General features: G+C 39.8%; 1 protein-coding gene across 1 annotated transcript in view; it reads right to left on the reverse strand.

Moving 5' to 3' along the window:
• LOC112264761 (ectonucleotide pyrophosphatase/phosphodiesterase family member 2) overlaps positions 1 to 3,740 on the reverse strand; it is a 34,400-nt gene extending 30,660 nt beyond the window's left edge. Inside the window, exons 1-5 of the mRNA XM_024441567.2 lie at positions 3,438 to 3,740; positions 1,971 to 2,076; positions 1,341 to 1,496; positions 809 to 934; positions 125 to 185 (exon numbers count right to left, since the gene is read on the reverse strand). Of these exons, the coding sequence (XP_024297335.1) occupies positions 125 to 185; positions 809 to 934; positions 1,341 to 1,496; positions 1,971 to 2,076; positions 3,438 to 3,455 (467 nt within the window). The 5' untranslated portion in view covers positions 3,456 to 3,740. The remainder of the gene's footprint in view (positions 1 to 124; positions 186 to 808; positions 935 to 1,340; positions 1,497 to 1,970; positions 2,077 to 3,437) is intronic.
• Positions 3,741 to 11,782: the final 8,042 nt, after the last annotated feature.

Raw genomic sequence — 11,782 nt, forward strand, 5'->3', positions numbered from 1 at the left:
GGTTCCAGTCCAAGTTGGAGGCGACTGCTGTGCTGCTGCCCCTTTCCCCCAGACCATAAAGCCACTGTCACTGTTTCTGAGGATAAAATCATTAACGTTTATTGAGTTTTTGATTCAAACTTACCCTGCAGGACATTCAGGGCCTGTGATCTCCTCACACTCATCGTCCACCCATTTAGTGTCTCCTGCAAATAGGAGAATTTGAAAAGTTAAAGTCTAGAGCAAGTCTGCAAAAGACTGTTGCCGGTGCATTGGAATTTGATTCAGAAGAATAATTTCCCTCACACTGCTTGTTGCAAAGTTTCACTTCTTAATTTTGAAAGTATTTGGATGATCAAAGCTTGTCAGAGTGTGAGAAGAATAGAAAACATTCATGCAATGTAGAACCCTCAAACTCAACTCGGGACCTCGAAGCCAGTTTCACTGCGTCTTTTTCACTGTTGCCCTTTAATCAGGGACTGATTTAGACCTGGGACACCAGGTGGGTGCCATTAATTATTAGGTAGAAACAGAAAACCAGCAGAGTCTGGACCACGAGTGTAAGAGTTAAATACCCCTGATGTAGAATGTGAAAGTTACTATGTATATAAGAGACTCACAACTTTTTATAGGTTCATTGTAGTGTAAACAACAGTGAAACTAATGCACTTCTGCAGTCCAAAGGGAAAATGCACAACAAGAACCCAAAGCCCACATTCTACTTTTCCTTCTAACCGACTGCCTTCTCATTTGGTTCCAATACGGAATGAACTGACCTAAATTCACTTTCTTCAAAAGCCTTTCATACATCCCTAGTTCGAGTGTGTACCTTTGCAGAGGGCTTTGTAGTTGGTGCAGCAGTCTCCTCTGGCCAGACAGTCTTCTGAGCAGTGGCAAGCGTGGTCATCGTTTCTCGTCTCCCCACAGCGATCTTCACTGCACTCAAAGCTCCCCGCTGCACCAGGGAAGGGACATAAGAGTCTGTATTCACATCAACAACTAGCTACTACAAAACCATAGTCATGACTCATGCACACACACAAAATCAGATAGCAAATTCCATATCAGCCATTGTTTAATTTGGTGTACATTATTCTTAACAGTAGTGGATGGTTATACTCTGTGCATACTGGGGAATATAACTGGGAGGTTCGAGCCCTGAATGCTGATTGGCTGAAAGCAGTGGTTAATCAGACCGTATACCACAGGTATGGAAAAACATTTATTTATACTGCTCTAATTACATCGGTAACCAGTTTATATTAGCAATAAGGCACCTCAGGGGTTTGTGGTAATTTTGCCAATATACGTATCACGGCTAAGGGCTGAATCCAGGCACTCTGTATGGCGGGTATACAAACCTGTTTTTAAACAGTGCTCGTCGAAATCTGAGCAGCAGCTGTAGTAGGTTTTGCACAAGTTGTCACATCTGCAACCTGGCGGTAAAGCTTCCTCCAATTCAAAGCATCTGCCCTTACATGATCCTGCGGAGCTAACCCACAGGGAGTCTGAGAGAGCTGGGACAATAGAACACAATTAGCATCAGCGCTAACGAGACACACCGACACACCAACAAGTGATTGACACAACGTCCATGGATGTGTCCTTAATATGGACACCATACTCGCTAGCAAAGACTTCAGCGTGCTGAGGACGTAGCCTGGTAAACACAGTTTGTGTGTGCTACACATAATAGGCTATGGCATCGTGACGACACAAATGACCACGGCTAAAGGCAACCAGGCTGCAGGAAATGTTACGTCAATCTTAAATATTGGGTTACCACTGTAAGTCTATTAGCCTACTGTTCCAGAAAAAAGGTGCAATATGGAAGAAAAGGTAGAGTGGTGATGCCAATGAACAGTTTCCATCCTTGAACGGACAAAACAGTTCCATTACTCTCCATTTTATTATACTGTAATAAAACCATTATTAGTCAACTGTGTCAGAGCAGGAAAGGCCAAACGTCAACACATCAATCCACGTCTCACTTTTGGTTTGGGGCGGAGATCCCGCATCTTCTCCAGGTCCACTTGCTTGAAAGACATATGCCACACTAACACTGGATCCCGCAAGGAGTGCGAAGAGAACAACTGCCTGAGAATAAGAGATAGACGTCACCCTGAAGCTGTTCACAGAATCAAGGAGTCAAGCCTAGAACATTAGGTAATCCACCTGATGAATTCAAACAAATCCCCAAATCCTTTTTTTACTGGTACAAAAATACCAGTTATAGGTAGGTACTGTGACAACTTAGATATGTGTACACTGGTTGATGTCAACTACATTCAAATACTCAAGCTGAGCATGATTTAGCCTACACTGTACAATTGAACCAATGGAATAGTCCCAAAAAAATCAAGTGCCCTTAAATAGGGTAGTTGAAAGCATTTGACCTATAGCCTATTTTTGACTCAGGTCTGATGATAGCACCATCATATTGACAAATATTCTGTTATTACTAGTATGTGTTGAGCTTGAAATATGATCAAACAAACCAGAGTGTCATTGAAGAGAGGAACATAATATTGCTACCCTTGAAGTACTCCTTTAACATCATCACAACTAGTGGTTGCCTTTTGTTATTCCATAAGCAGCCCACGGTTTGAAGTTTGAAGAGAGGTTTGTTTTTCAATTGGAGGATAGACAAGCTGAATTTATGTGTAACTTGATTATCACGGCAAAATATTTCATACACAATTATCGCTATTTGAAAACGATCCCCCTGTTTATTGTCTTTTTGAAAGTTATTGACAATGGTTTAAAATAGTCCAAACGAGCCCTTTATGTTCACAATCCTTGTAATTTGAACCCTGATTAGACCACCCTGTGTATTTTTTTATGCTCAGGTCTATGTGAAATTGTCCAAAACAAAAATCTTAGCAGATACTGATATTTGTGTCAGCGAAGAGAAAACTTAAATGAATGTGATTCATTATATAAGCTAATCAGTCTGAGCAGACGATTCCTGTCACTCATTGATTGCATCGCTATTGATTCAAGTTCATCTGAACTGCTGCACTTAAAACGATACATCTGACACATAGTCTGTCCTATTCAGTTTCAGTTGAAACATTTACTCTCAAATAAATGCTGGCATCAATTAAGAAAATGTCAAATAATGTGTTGCAGAACATAACCGAGCCTTACATGACTATACAAAATATTAATCACTAGCCAATTTAGCATGTTTACTTGCCCGGGTAAACAAGTGCGTGTGCCACTATTTACGTATGTAGCCTACCGACAATTTGTCTATTCATCTGTTGTTTATTTTTCGTAGTTAATGCATTATGCACAGGATGAATCATTACATACGTTTTATTATAGCTCGCTTGCAAGATCTGGACGCCTGTCGCAAGGACGCATTTAGCATTTTGTCAGGTTGCCCAAAAGAAATCCAAGAATGTGATGACTACATTTCAGAATACAACAATTATGAAACAATCTTACCGTACCAATTTTCCCAGTAACATGTTCCAAATAGCGTATCCTCTTAGTGCATTCTTCAAAAGTGTCAAAAAAAATGGTGGGCAAAGTCCACCCTGACCGTTCTGAATCGATGGACAGGGCGCTGGGGTTCAGCGCTGTTCAGTTGTCTTGCTCAATTTGTTTTTTTGCTGCAAACCAATGCGGATTAAGTAATGGTGACAGCTGCGCTCTGGTACAATGGTGCTGCTGGCAGATGATATGTTAACCACAGTCAGCACTAAACTGTGGGTTCACTCCTACGCACGACCCGCGCAATGACCGAGGGAGAGAGAGAGACGCTCAGAGAGAGAAGGGGTGGGTTTTTATAACACTTTCTCAACTACAGTTTATGTTGAAATAACAGCTGTGAAAATAATTCTAGAAAACACCACAAAAATAACTTTTGGCCTTGGGACCATAGCGAAATTTCCTATAATTAATTACAATATAAGTTAAATAGTTTTCCTTCCAAAATATTGTAATTAAGTATGTTAAAAAGCAGCTTTTATGTGTTGGAATTGTGTGGGCGCATACCGGTCATTATAAATATTCATGCGAGTTAAACACTGATTGGCCAGTTTATCCTCCTCAGCATTTTTGTAAATACCAAGCATTTTGAGGTGTTTTTTTTAAAGTGTTTTTTTCTTTCTCTACAATTCATGCTGTAGCCACAAATACGAGTATAGGATGAGTCAACAACATTATTTGGGTATGTGTTAACATAATATTAACTTTTAAAAGTTCGATTTTCACTGGACAGTTACTTTAAAACTGCAAAAAGGTATGTCAGCCACAGGGAAAACTGGGTAGAATTACAGGAAATGCATTTTAAAATGTAAACAAAGATTCTGGGGGAGGACCCCCAGTCTACTGTTCGTCCTTCCCAATATCTACACCCTTGCATGGGAGGGTGAGTGCACAGGGTGATTCCATGTTCATCATAGGCCTGTACTGAATGTCAGATATGGCATGTGTACCCTTGTTGACCTCTACTTGTGGTGCTAGGGGTTTGACTTGAAATTGACACTTTATTGAAATATGTTTTGGAAATGCATGGAAAGCACTCCTTTTGCCATTTGTCATTTCCTGTGTGATTATGCTCTTAATTCATCAAGCCCAAAAGCAAAGATGAAAGTATTTTGATACTGAATGGGGCAATGCATATTTGAGGTAAGAGTCCTCAATTTCATTTACTACAACAAATACACCCCATTCTGTCTCGTTTACCAATCATTCTGTTCTGTTTATTGAGTCAAAGGGGATGTCACAATGCAAAGGGAACAGTTACTCAATGCTACTCTCAAGGCTAGAAGTATAGAGGGTTCAAACAGCCCACAGGGGCATCCTCCAGTGCATGCTGATATACAGTACACAATGTTATATTCCACTCATTTAGCAGGGGCTCTATTCCACAGCATTATAAAGGCGCCAATGGTACCAATTCTCAGAAATCAATTTTTTTTCTGGTAGTCAAGCCCTTTACAGGAGGGAGGCTCTCTGTCACGGTTTTACTGTTTTGAAACTAATCAGGACAAACTTTGCTTGAGGGCATCCACTTCCTAAAATGTACTCCGATGTTATGAAATATTTATCAAACAATGGTGTTTTGTTCAGTCGTTGGAGGCTTAGGTAGTTATGGGTAGTTGTTGAATGACACAGCATTAAGACTAAAAGCTTGTCCTGTCTCATTCGGCTATTCGGCCTTTGGAGTGGATTACCTGGCTTGGCCATTGAGCAATTTGATTGGGCAATGAACCTCTGCTACCTGGGGCTATGCTTACCTCCCTGATCCTACAGGAAGTTGGATCGGATAGGGTTTCAACTTCCATGTCACCTGGGGACCAGATTCATTAAAAAAAAAATCTCTCTCTCTCTCTCTCTCTCTCTCTCTCTCTGTGTGTCTCTCTGTGAAAAAGGGCAACTTCTGATACGGACTAAAATTACAGCCTGTCTTGGATTGGACACGGTCCCTCTCCCCCTCAGGCTCTGGTTGACAAACTTTACTATAAGGACACTTATTTGATATGGTTTCTAACTATGTTACCCTGTGAATTTCGACCAGAGAATCCTGTATGTTTTATCAAACTCCAGATGCACACCACAAGTTGAAATGGTTAAAGACAATACCTTAGACAAAGAAGAGTTTGTGAGTTTGTCACTGCTCCTCATGCAGTAACCATTTCTCAGGACCCACCCTGCCCCGGTCTTTGTGCAGTCAAATGTGTCAACCCCTATGATAGACCTTAAAAGGAAACATTGTTGTCGCTCTAGATTAATTGAACATATTGAGAATTGTCCAGGAATAAAATGGACAGTAATATGGTTGTGGGAAGTGAGGTCAAGAGTATACTCAAATAAGCTTATGCTGACATTCATTGAGAGCAAAGTGAAAGAGCACACTACAGCACTTTGGACAAAGTTTGTAAATATTTGGCCCACCATGCACACTACATACTACACACACACACACACACACACACACACACACACACACACTAGTCACCTGTAACAACATAAAGATTAAGGTTGAAGGGACAGTGCATCTAGGTCTATATGCCTCAATTCAAGTGAATGGAGAAGATAGGATTTTATTTGGTGCTTATCCATCTGGGGCATGTAGCTGGATCTACGTAACCATGGAATCCTAATGAGAGACTACTTTTGAGGTCTGAAAACATTATGATTTCGAAGTGAACTGTCCCTTTAAATACAGCATGGTACGTTTGTGTATGTTACGCTTTTCTTGGAATACGTATTCCATGTAATGTTTACAGAGGACTAATTGTATTAAATGTAATCTCAGCAACCCATAACCAAATCTGGCTTGACTGCTGGCTTTCCCTCCAGCGTCTTGATTTAGGTCTGGGGGGGGGAAAGGCTGAGATGTTTCACCTAGTACAACTGGCGGAACCATGGTGGATCCTATCTGGTAGCAGACAAGTCAACACACCCTCACCTCTTAAAATGTCAGTCTATTGCCCAAATGAATCCCTCCATTTTGAAAATTCTAAAGATGCCAGACAGGTGTAGGTACACTCATGCATAATTCGTCCAAGTTAACAGTGATGCAAAATCCAGAACACCAATAGAATTATTCCTCATAATACTCATATCCCACAGCCTACGGACAGATGCAACATTTTATTGTTTTATGTTATTCATGTGGTTTATTGCTCACAGTGTGTAGTGGCGAGTTGACCTCAATTTCACCCACACAGCCCACTGACGTAGGACCACTGACCTAGTGCAAACAATACAATGTAACTAAAAAAACATATTTGAACTTGTCCCGCATGCTGAGAGGCTGGTTCAGGGGATATCGTTTCTTTCTTGTATTTTTAAGGCCAAGCCAGTATTCACAAGTTTGAGCATTGTGAGAGTTGACAGTTTGCTGCTTGAAAGGCTTGCAGGTTTGAGGCAGTATGTCTCTATGCTCTGCAAATCTTAAACATCAGCAGCTTCAAAAGACATGGAATTAGTGCAAAACGCAGCATCATATGATGCAAAGTGCCTCAAACGGGGATGATTTCTGTCCTTTGACAGTTACATATCTTGAAAACGTGATTGATGACTAGCAAAACATTTGGGGAATTTGTCAACGATGGACTATCTGGTGGTACTAAATATCTGAAGGTGTATCAGTTGTTGGGAACTTCAAAGTCATTGGAGGAAGTGGAGGACCATTCCTCTATTTGAATTTAAGAAACAAAATATGAGACAAAAAAATCATTTTAGATTCATCTGTACTGAATAAATACAATAATGTCCAGATACTAAATACAAAATCTGGATGAAAACACTGTTTTTCAATGGTCTACAGTTGTCTCAACAGCACACCCTATAGGTGAGGGTGGCATTTTTCTGTCCTCCTCTATGTTCCCATTCAGTATTTAAAAACGGTCCATTGCTTTATAATTTACACATTCCTTAAATCCCAATTAGTTTGTTTAGCCAAAGAGTTTGAAACCTAACTGGTTTAAACTGTTAATATAAACAGCTGATGACGCGGTTGCAGCAATGCAATAAGCAGACACAATCTGATACATATGTCGTGAATGTTCCCTTCTGTTCTATTGCGTTCAGCACCCATGTGTCTTCATCTGTCCATTTTTCTATAGTTATTAAACGGATCGGTGGGACATTTTGCAAGTTTCTGGTCCAACTTCCCACCATTGCTGTTTTGATAGGTAACTTGTTTTTGGATTTTTTACATTATCCAGGGAAGAATGAACAGATAGCCATTCAGATCTCTTGCAGTAGCATTTGACATGTTTCCCATCCAATCAAATGATTGAATGAACTGACATGCGAAGATATTTGGGGGAGAGAATCATTTTTACAGTTTTTCTCAATTGCTAAAACACAATTTCTGAAACCTTGCTCCATTTCCTGAAAACATTAAACACACTACCTCATCTTCAAGCACTATTTACATAACCTCTGACTCCTCTTGCAAAATGAAACATTCGCCTCAAAACAGTTTTACCTGTGTTCAAAATCAAACACTGCTCTCAAATCATAAACAAAGTGATCAAAATGATATACACTCTCAAGCAATCAGTAAACAATACACCGAAAAATAGAAAACACATTGTTCAAAACATACAATCCTCAGGGAGAAGTAAATTTTTTATCTAAAAAAATATACATATTTTTTCCGGCATTGTCTTTTGATGAACGAAAACATGTTCTATCATAGTAGCTCATAATTGATCAGAAATTACTACTCTGCTTTGCTCTTTGCAATTTAGTTTTTTGTTCTTCCTCCTCCTTGTACCCCTATTTTTACAGTACTGTACCCTGCATCTCACAAACTTGTCCTTTGTCTCTGTGATACTGTAATTCTTGTTCTTTGTTGATATGAACCTGCAACCAGTCAAAATCTATTGAGCAGTCAGTACTGTTACAGTTTTTCTCAGTCGCTTTGGTGCATTTTTCACATCATCCTTAACATGTGCAAAATAACAAGTGCATTTCTCAGAACAATTTGAACAAACTGCAATATACAATAGATATGTTTCTAAAGCTAGTCAGTCACTAAAAATCCTTAGTACATCTCTCAAAAGTAAATATTCATGCCAATGATCATGTCAGTGTCATCAGAATGATAAGTCATTGAGTCATTGTTCACGAACAAGGTCGTCAAAATGTTTAGGCATGTTGTCAATGTAACTGTGTACTTTGACAGTATTACCTGATGTAAACTTTTAGGCTACAGTTTGGATGACAGCTACTGTATTGAAAATGCACAAGGCTGCACTTCTATGGCATATATCAATTTCAACAGTACTATTTACATATTACTGCATGTGGGTTATTAATTGAAAGAGACTGGACAACCCAAAGGGGCACAAAGGAAAAAAACTAAATTAGAAAGAAACACAGGAAACCACCCCTAAGGCACAACTTTGCCCGCAGCACTGTTGTGCTGTCTCTACACATATTCTCATCCACATCACACCGGATATTTTCCCTTCCAATGCAACGTGGAAAGAATCTTTTGGAATGCCTTATCCATCCTCTGCAGGCGCCTACTGTGATGTCCTCACATGCTGCATCCATTGCAGCCAGCAGGGTCATCTGTGTGTATGGCTGACGATCGTACACCTTCCACCTCCATGCTGAAAAGAACTCCTCAATTGGGTTAAGGAATGGTGAATAAGGTGGGAGGAATTCTACGAGCATCCTCGGGCCTTATGATGTTTGATCGATGGAAACTCACATTATCACAAATGACCACATACTTTGGCAAATCCTCTCTAAACAGACCCCTCTCATCATCAGGGATGAGAGTCTCTAAAAAGTTGAGTAGATGCTGGGTGTTGTATGGCCCTATAAGGGGGATATGGGACACCATGCTCCGAAATAGCAGCACACATGGTGATATTTCCTCCCCGTTGGCCTGGCAAATCCACAGTAGCTCTGTGACCGATGATATTCCGATATATTCCGATATTCCTTCTGCATTTGGTCAGGATGAAGCCAGCCTCATCCACGAATACAAAGTTGTGAGAGGGTTCACTTGATTCCAACTCCATTATACGCAATATCTCAGAACACACAGTTGAATTTGTTTTGGTAAGGAAGAGTGACATAAAATGCACATATATTGCATGTTCCTTCCACAGCAATGGAAATGTGTGCAGTTTATGCTTACTGTACTATGTATCACTATAAAATGTTGCTGTAAAGTAGTTAAATAGATATATGTTTTACCTGTATATACTGGTACCGTAGCTCCTTAACTCTGTCCTCATTCCTTTGGAATGGTACACGGTACAGCTGTTTCATACTCATCTGGTTTCATTGCAGCACCCTGTCAATGATTGAGATGCAACCGTATGGATGTTTTCAAAGACATCGTTGTCTTCTATAATGGTCCTTTGTATTTCCCTGAGTCTCATGGCATTGTTTGCTCGGACCATGGTGCAAATAGCCTCCTCCTGTTGAGGTGTGAAAAGGCGTCCTCTGCCACCGGTTTGAGGTAATCTTGCAGTCCTATGTGGGGAAAAATGCAGTGATGCATCGCACACTTTCACATCGACAAAAACTATGCGAACACACATTTTACTGTAAAACATTGCAACTCTGTGTTGTGGTCTGTCTATATATGTTTGCCAATTGATTCTTCATGAGATGCACCTTTGAGCAATTTAGACAACTGGTTGATTGTTGGTTGAACTAACACTTTACATTCCTTCATGAGTGAGGGTCAATTTCACCTGCACGATTCATCAATTCACGTTTTTGTACAAAAGGTCTAATAGAAATGTGTAAAACTATGCTTGACAGTTTATGACAAATAGTTAAACAATTTTGCATGTAATGGCTTATGCAAGGAACTAATGCCTAGATGTTTTGAGGGGTAAGACTATTCAACAGAGAACCATCTACTATATTTTGATCAACATGACATGAGCAATTGATAATGTGGAAAAAAGCTGACACTTGTACATTATCAATTGCAATTTGTTCAAAGGAATAAGAAATTGCTTTAATGATGTGCACAAGTGACTAGATGATTTGGAATTTGTACAAGTAGTATCAAGAAGTGCACTTTTGATCTAAGAAAGGTACCAAAGCGACTGAGAAAAACTGTAATAAATGGAAAGCACAATGTTCAGGGCCATCAATGTGTCCATTGTACAGTATACAGCCTACAATGCACTGTACTACAGTATCCATTCTCAGACTTTCTCCTTCCCACCTTCAACAACCTGTTTGCTCTCTGAACTGGCTTATATTGGTTGTGTCGCATCATTTGAAACAGATTAAATCAATTTTGAATGGTTGTGTTCAATCAATGACATATGTTCTCTATTTGTATTTGATTGTTGCCACTTGTGTTTACCAGTATGGATGACATGTGCATTAGAGTGCAGAATGTGTTTTGAGAATGAGAATGTGTTTAGAGTTTTGCTGAAAAGTCGAAGTGAGATCTGCAAATTGTGTTTTACCATGTGAAATGGTTTAAGGTATTGACAACCGACTGCATAATTAGCTAAATGAGTCCAGGCAACTGAGAACTTTGTTCAGCCAATGGGTTATAGTGTTTTAGCAATTGAGAAAAACTGTAATAGCATCTAGCGAAATACCCTGCCGCAGTTTCAGTAAAAGGCTGAGAGATGGGGCTAGAGAGATGGGGCTAGAGAGATGGGGCTAGAGAGATGGGGCTAGAGAAATGTAACCACTCTCAAATGTATAGACTTAGCTATGGATGCAAGGACTGACCATCCATGATATCAAAAGTATCATGTTAACTATGGTTTGAGGCTATGCAGTGTCTGTTTACATTTACTTTCTTTACAAACATTGGAGTTAACAAGTCCAAAAAATGGATGTGGCAATTGCAGATTGCCGCTTTAAACAAAGTTGCACCGTGGTGCTGTAGTGTCGGCAGCTAGATTAAAAATAGGTATTTTTCCAAATAATTTTCATCCATCGTCCTCAATTTCACAAGTCTAAATCCGACACTGGTATAAATGTACAGAAACATATGTTCTACCATCTGCGCTGGGACCCTTGAACTCCTCATTTTGAAACGTACTCCCTCTGCTGGTGAATAGTGGTAACATCATTTCTACTTCTGAGTAAACTACGGTCATAGGAGTCTTTGTTAAGAAGCACTGTTACTGTACAACTACAAATATAAACCTGGCTGGATCATGACTGCTTGTCAGTTAACTTTTGTATGGTGGTGGTATCAAACTTGTCAGTTAACTTCTTCCATTGTTGTCCCTCACCAACTTTAAACATCTGCTATCTGAGCAGCTAACCGATTGCTGCAGCTGTACATAGTCCATCGGTAAATATCCCACCCAATTTACCTACC

Source organism: Oncorhynchus tshawytscha, linkage group LG13 (assembly GCF_018296145.1).
Source record: "Oncorhynchus tshawytscha isolate Ot180627B linkage group LG13, Otsh_v2.0, whole genome shotgun sequence".
NCBI classification, from domain to species: Eukaryota; Metazoa; Chordata; class Actinopteri; order Salmoniformes; family Salmonidae; genus Oncorhynchus; species Oncorhynchus tshawytscha.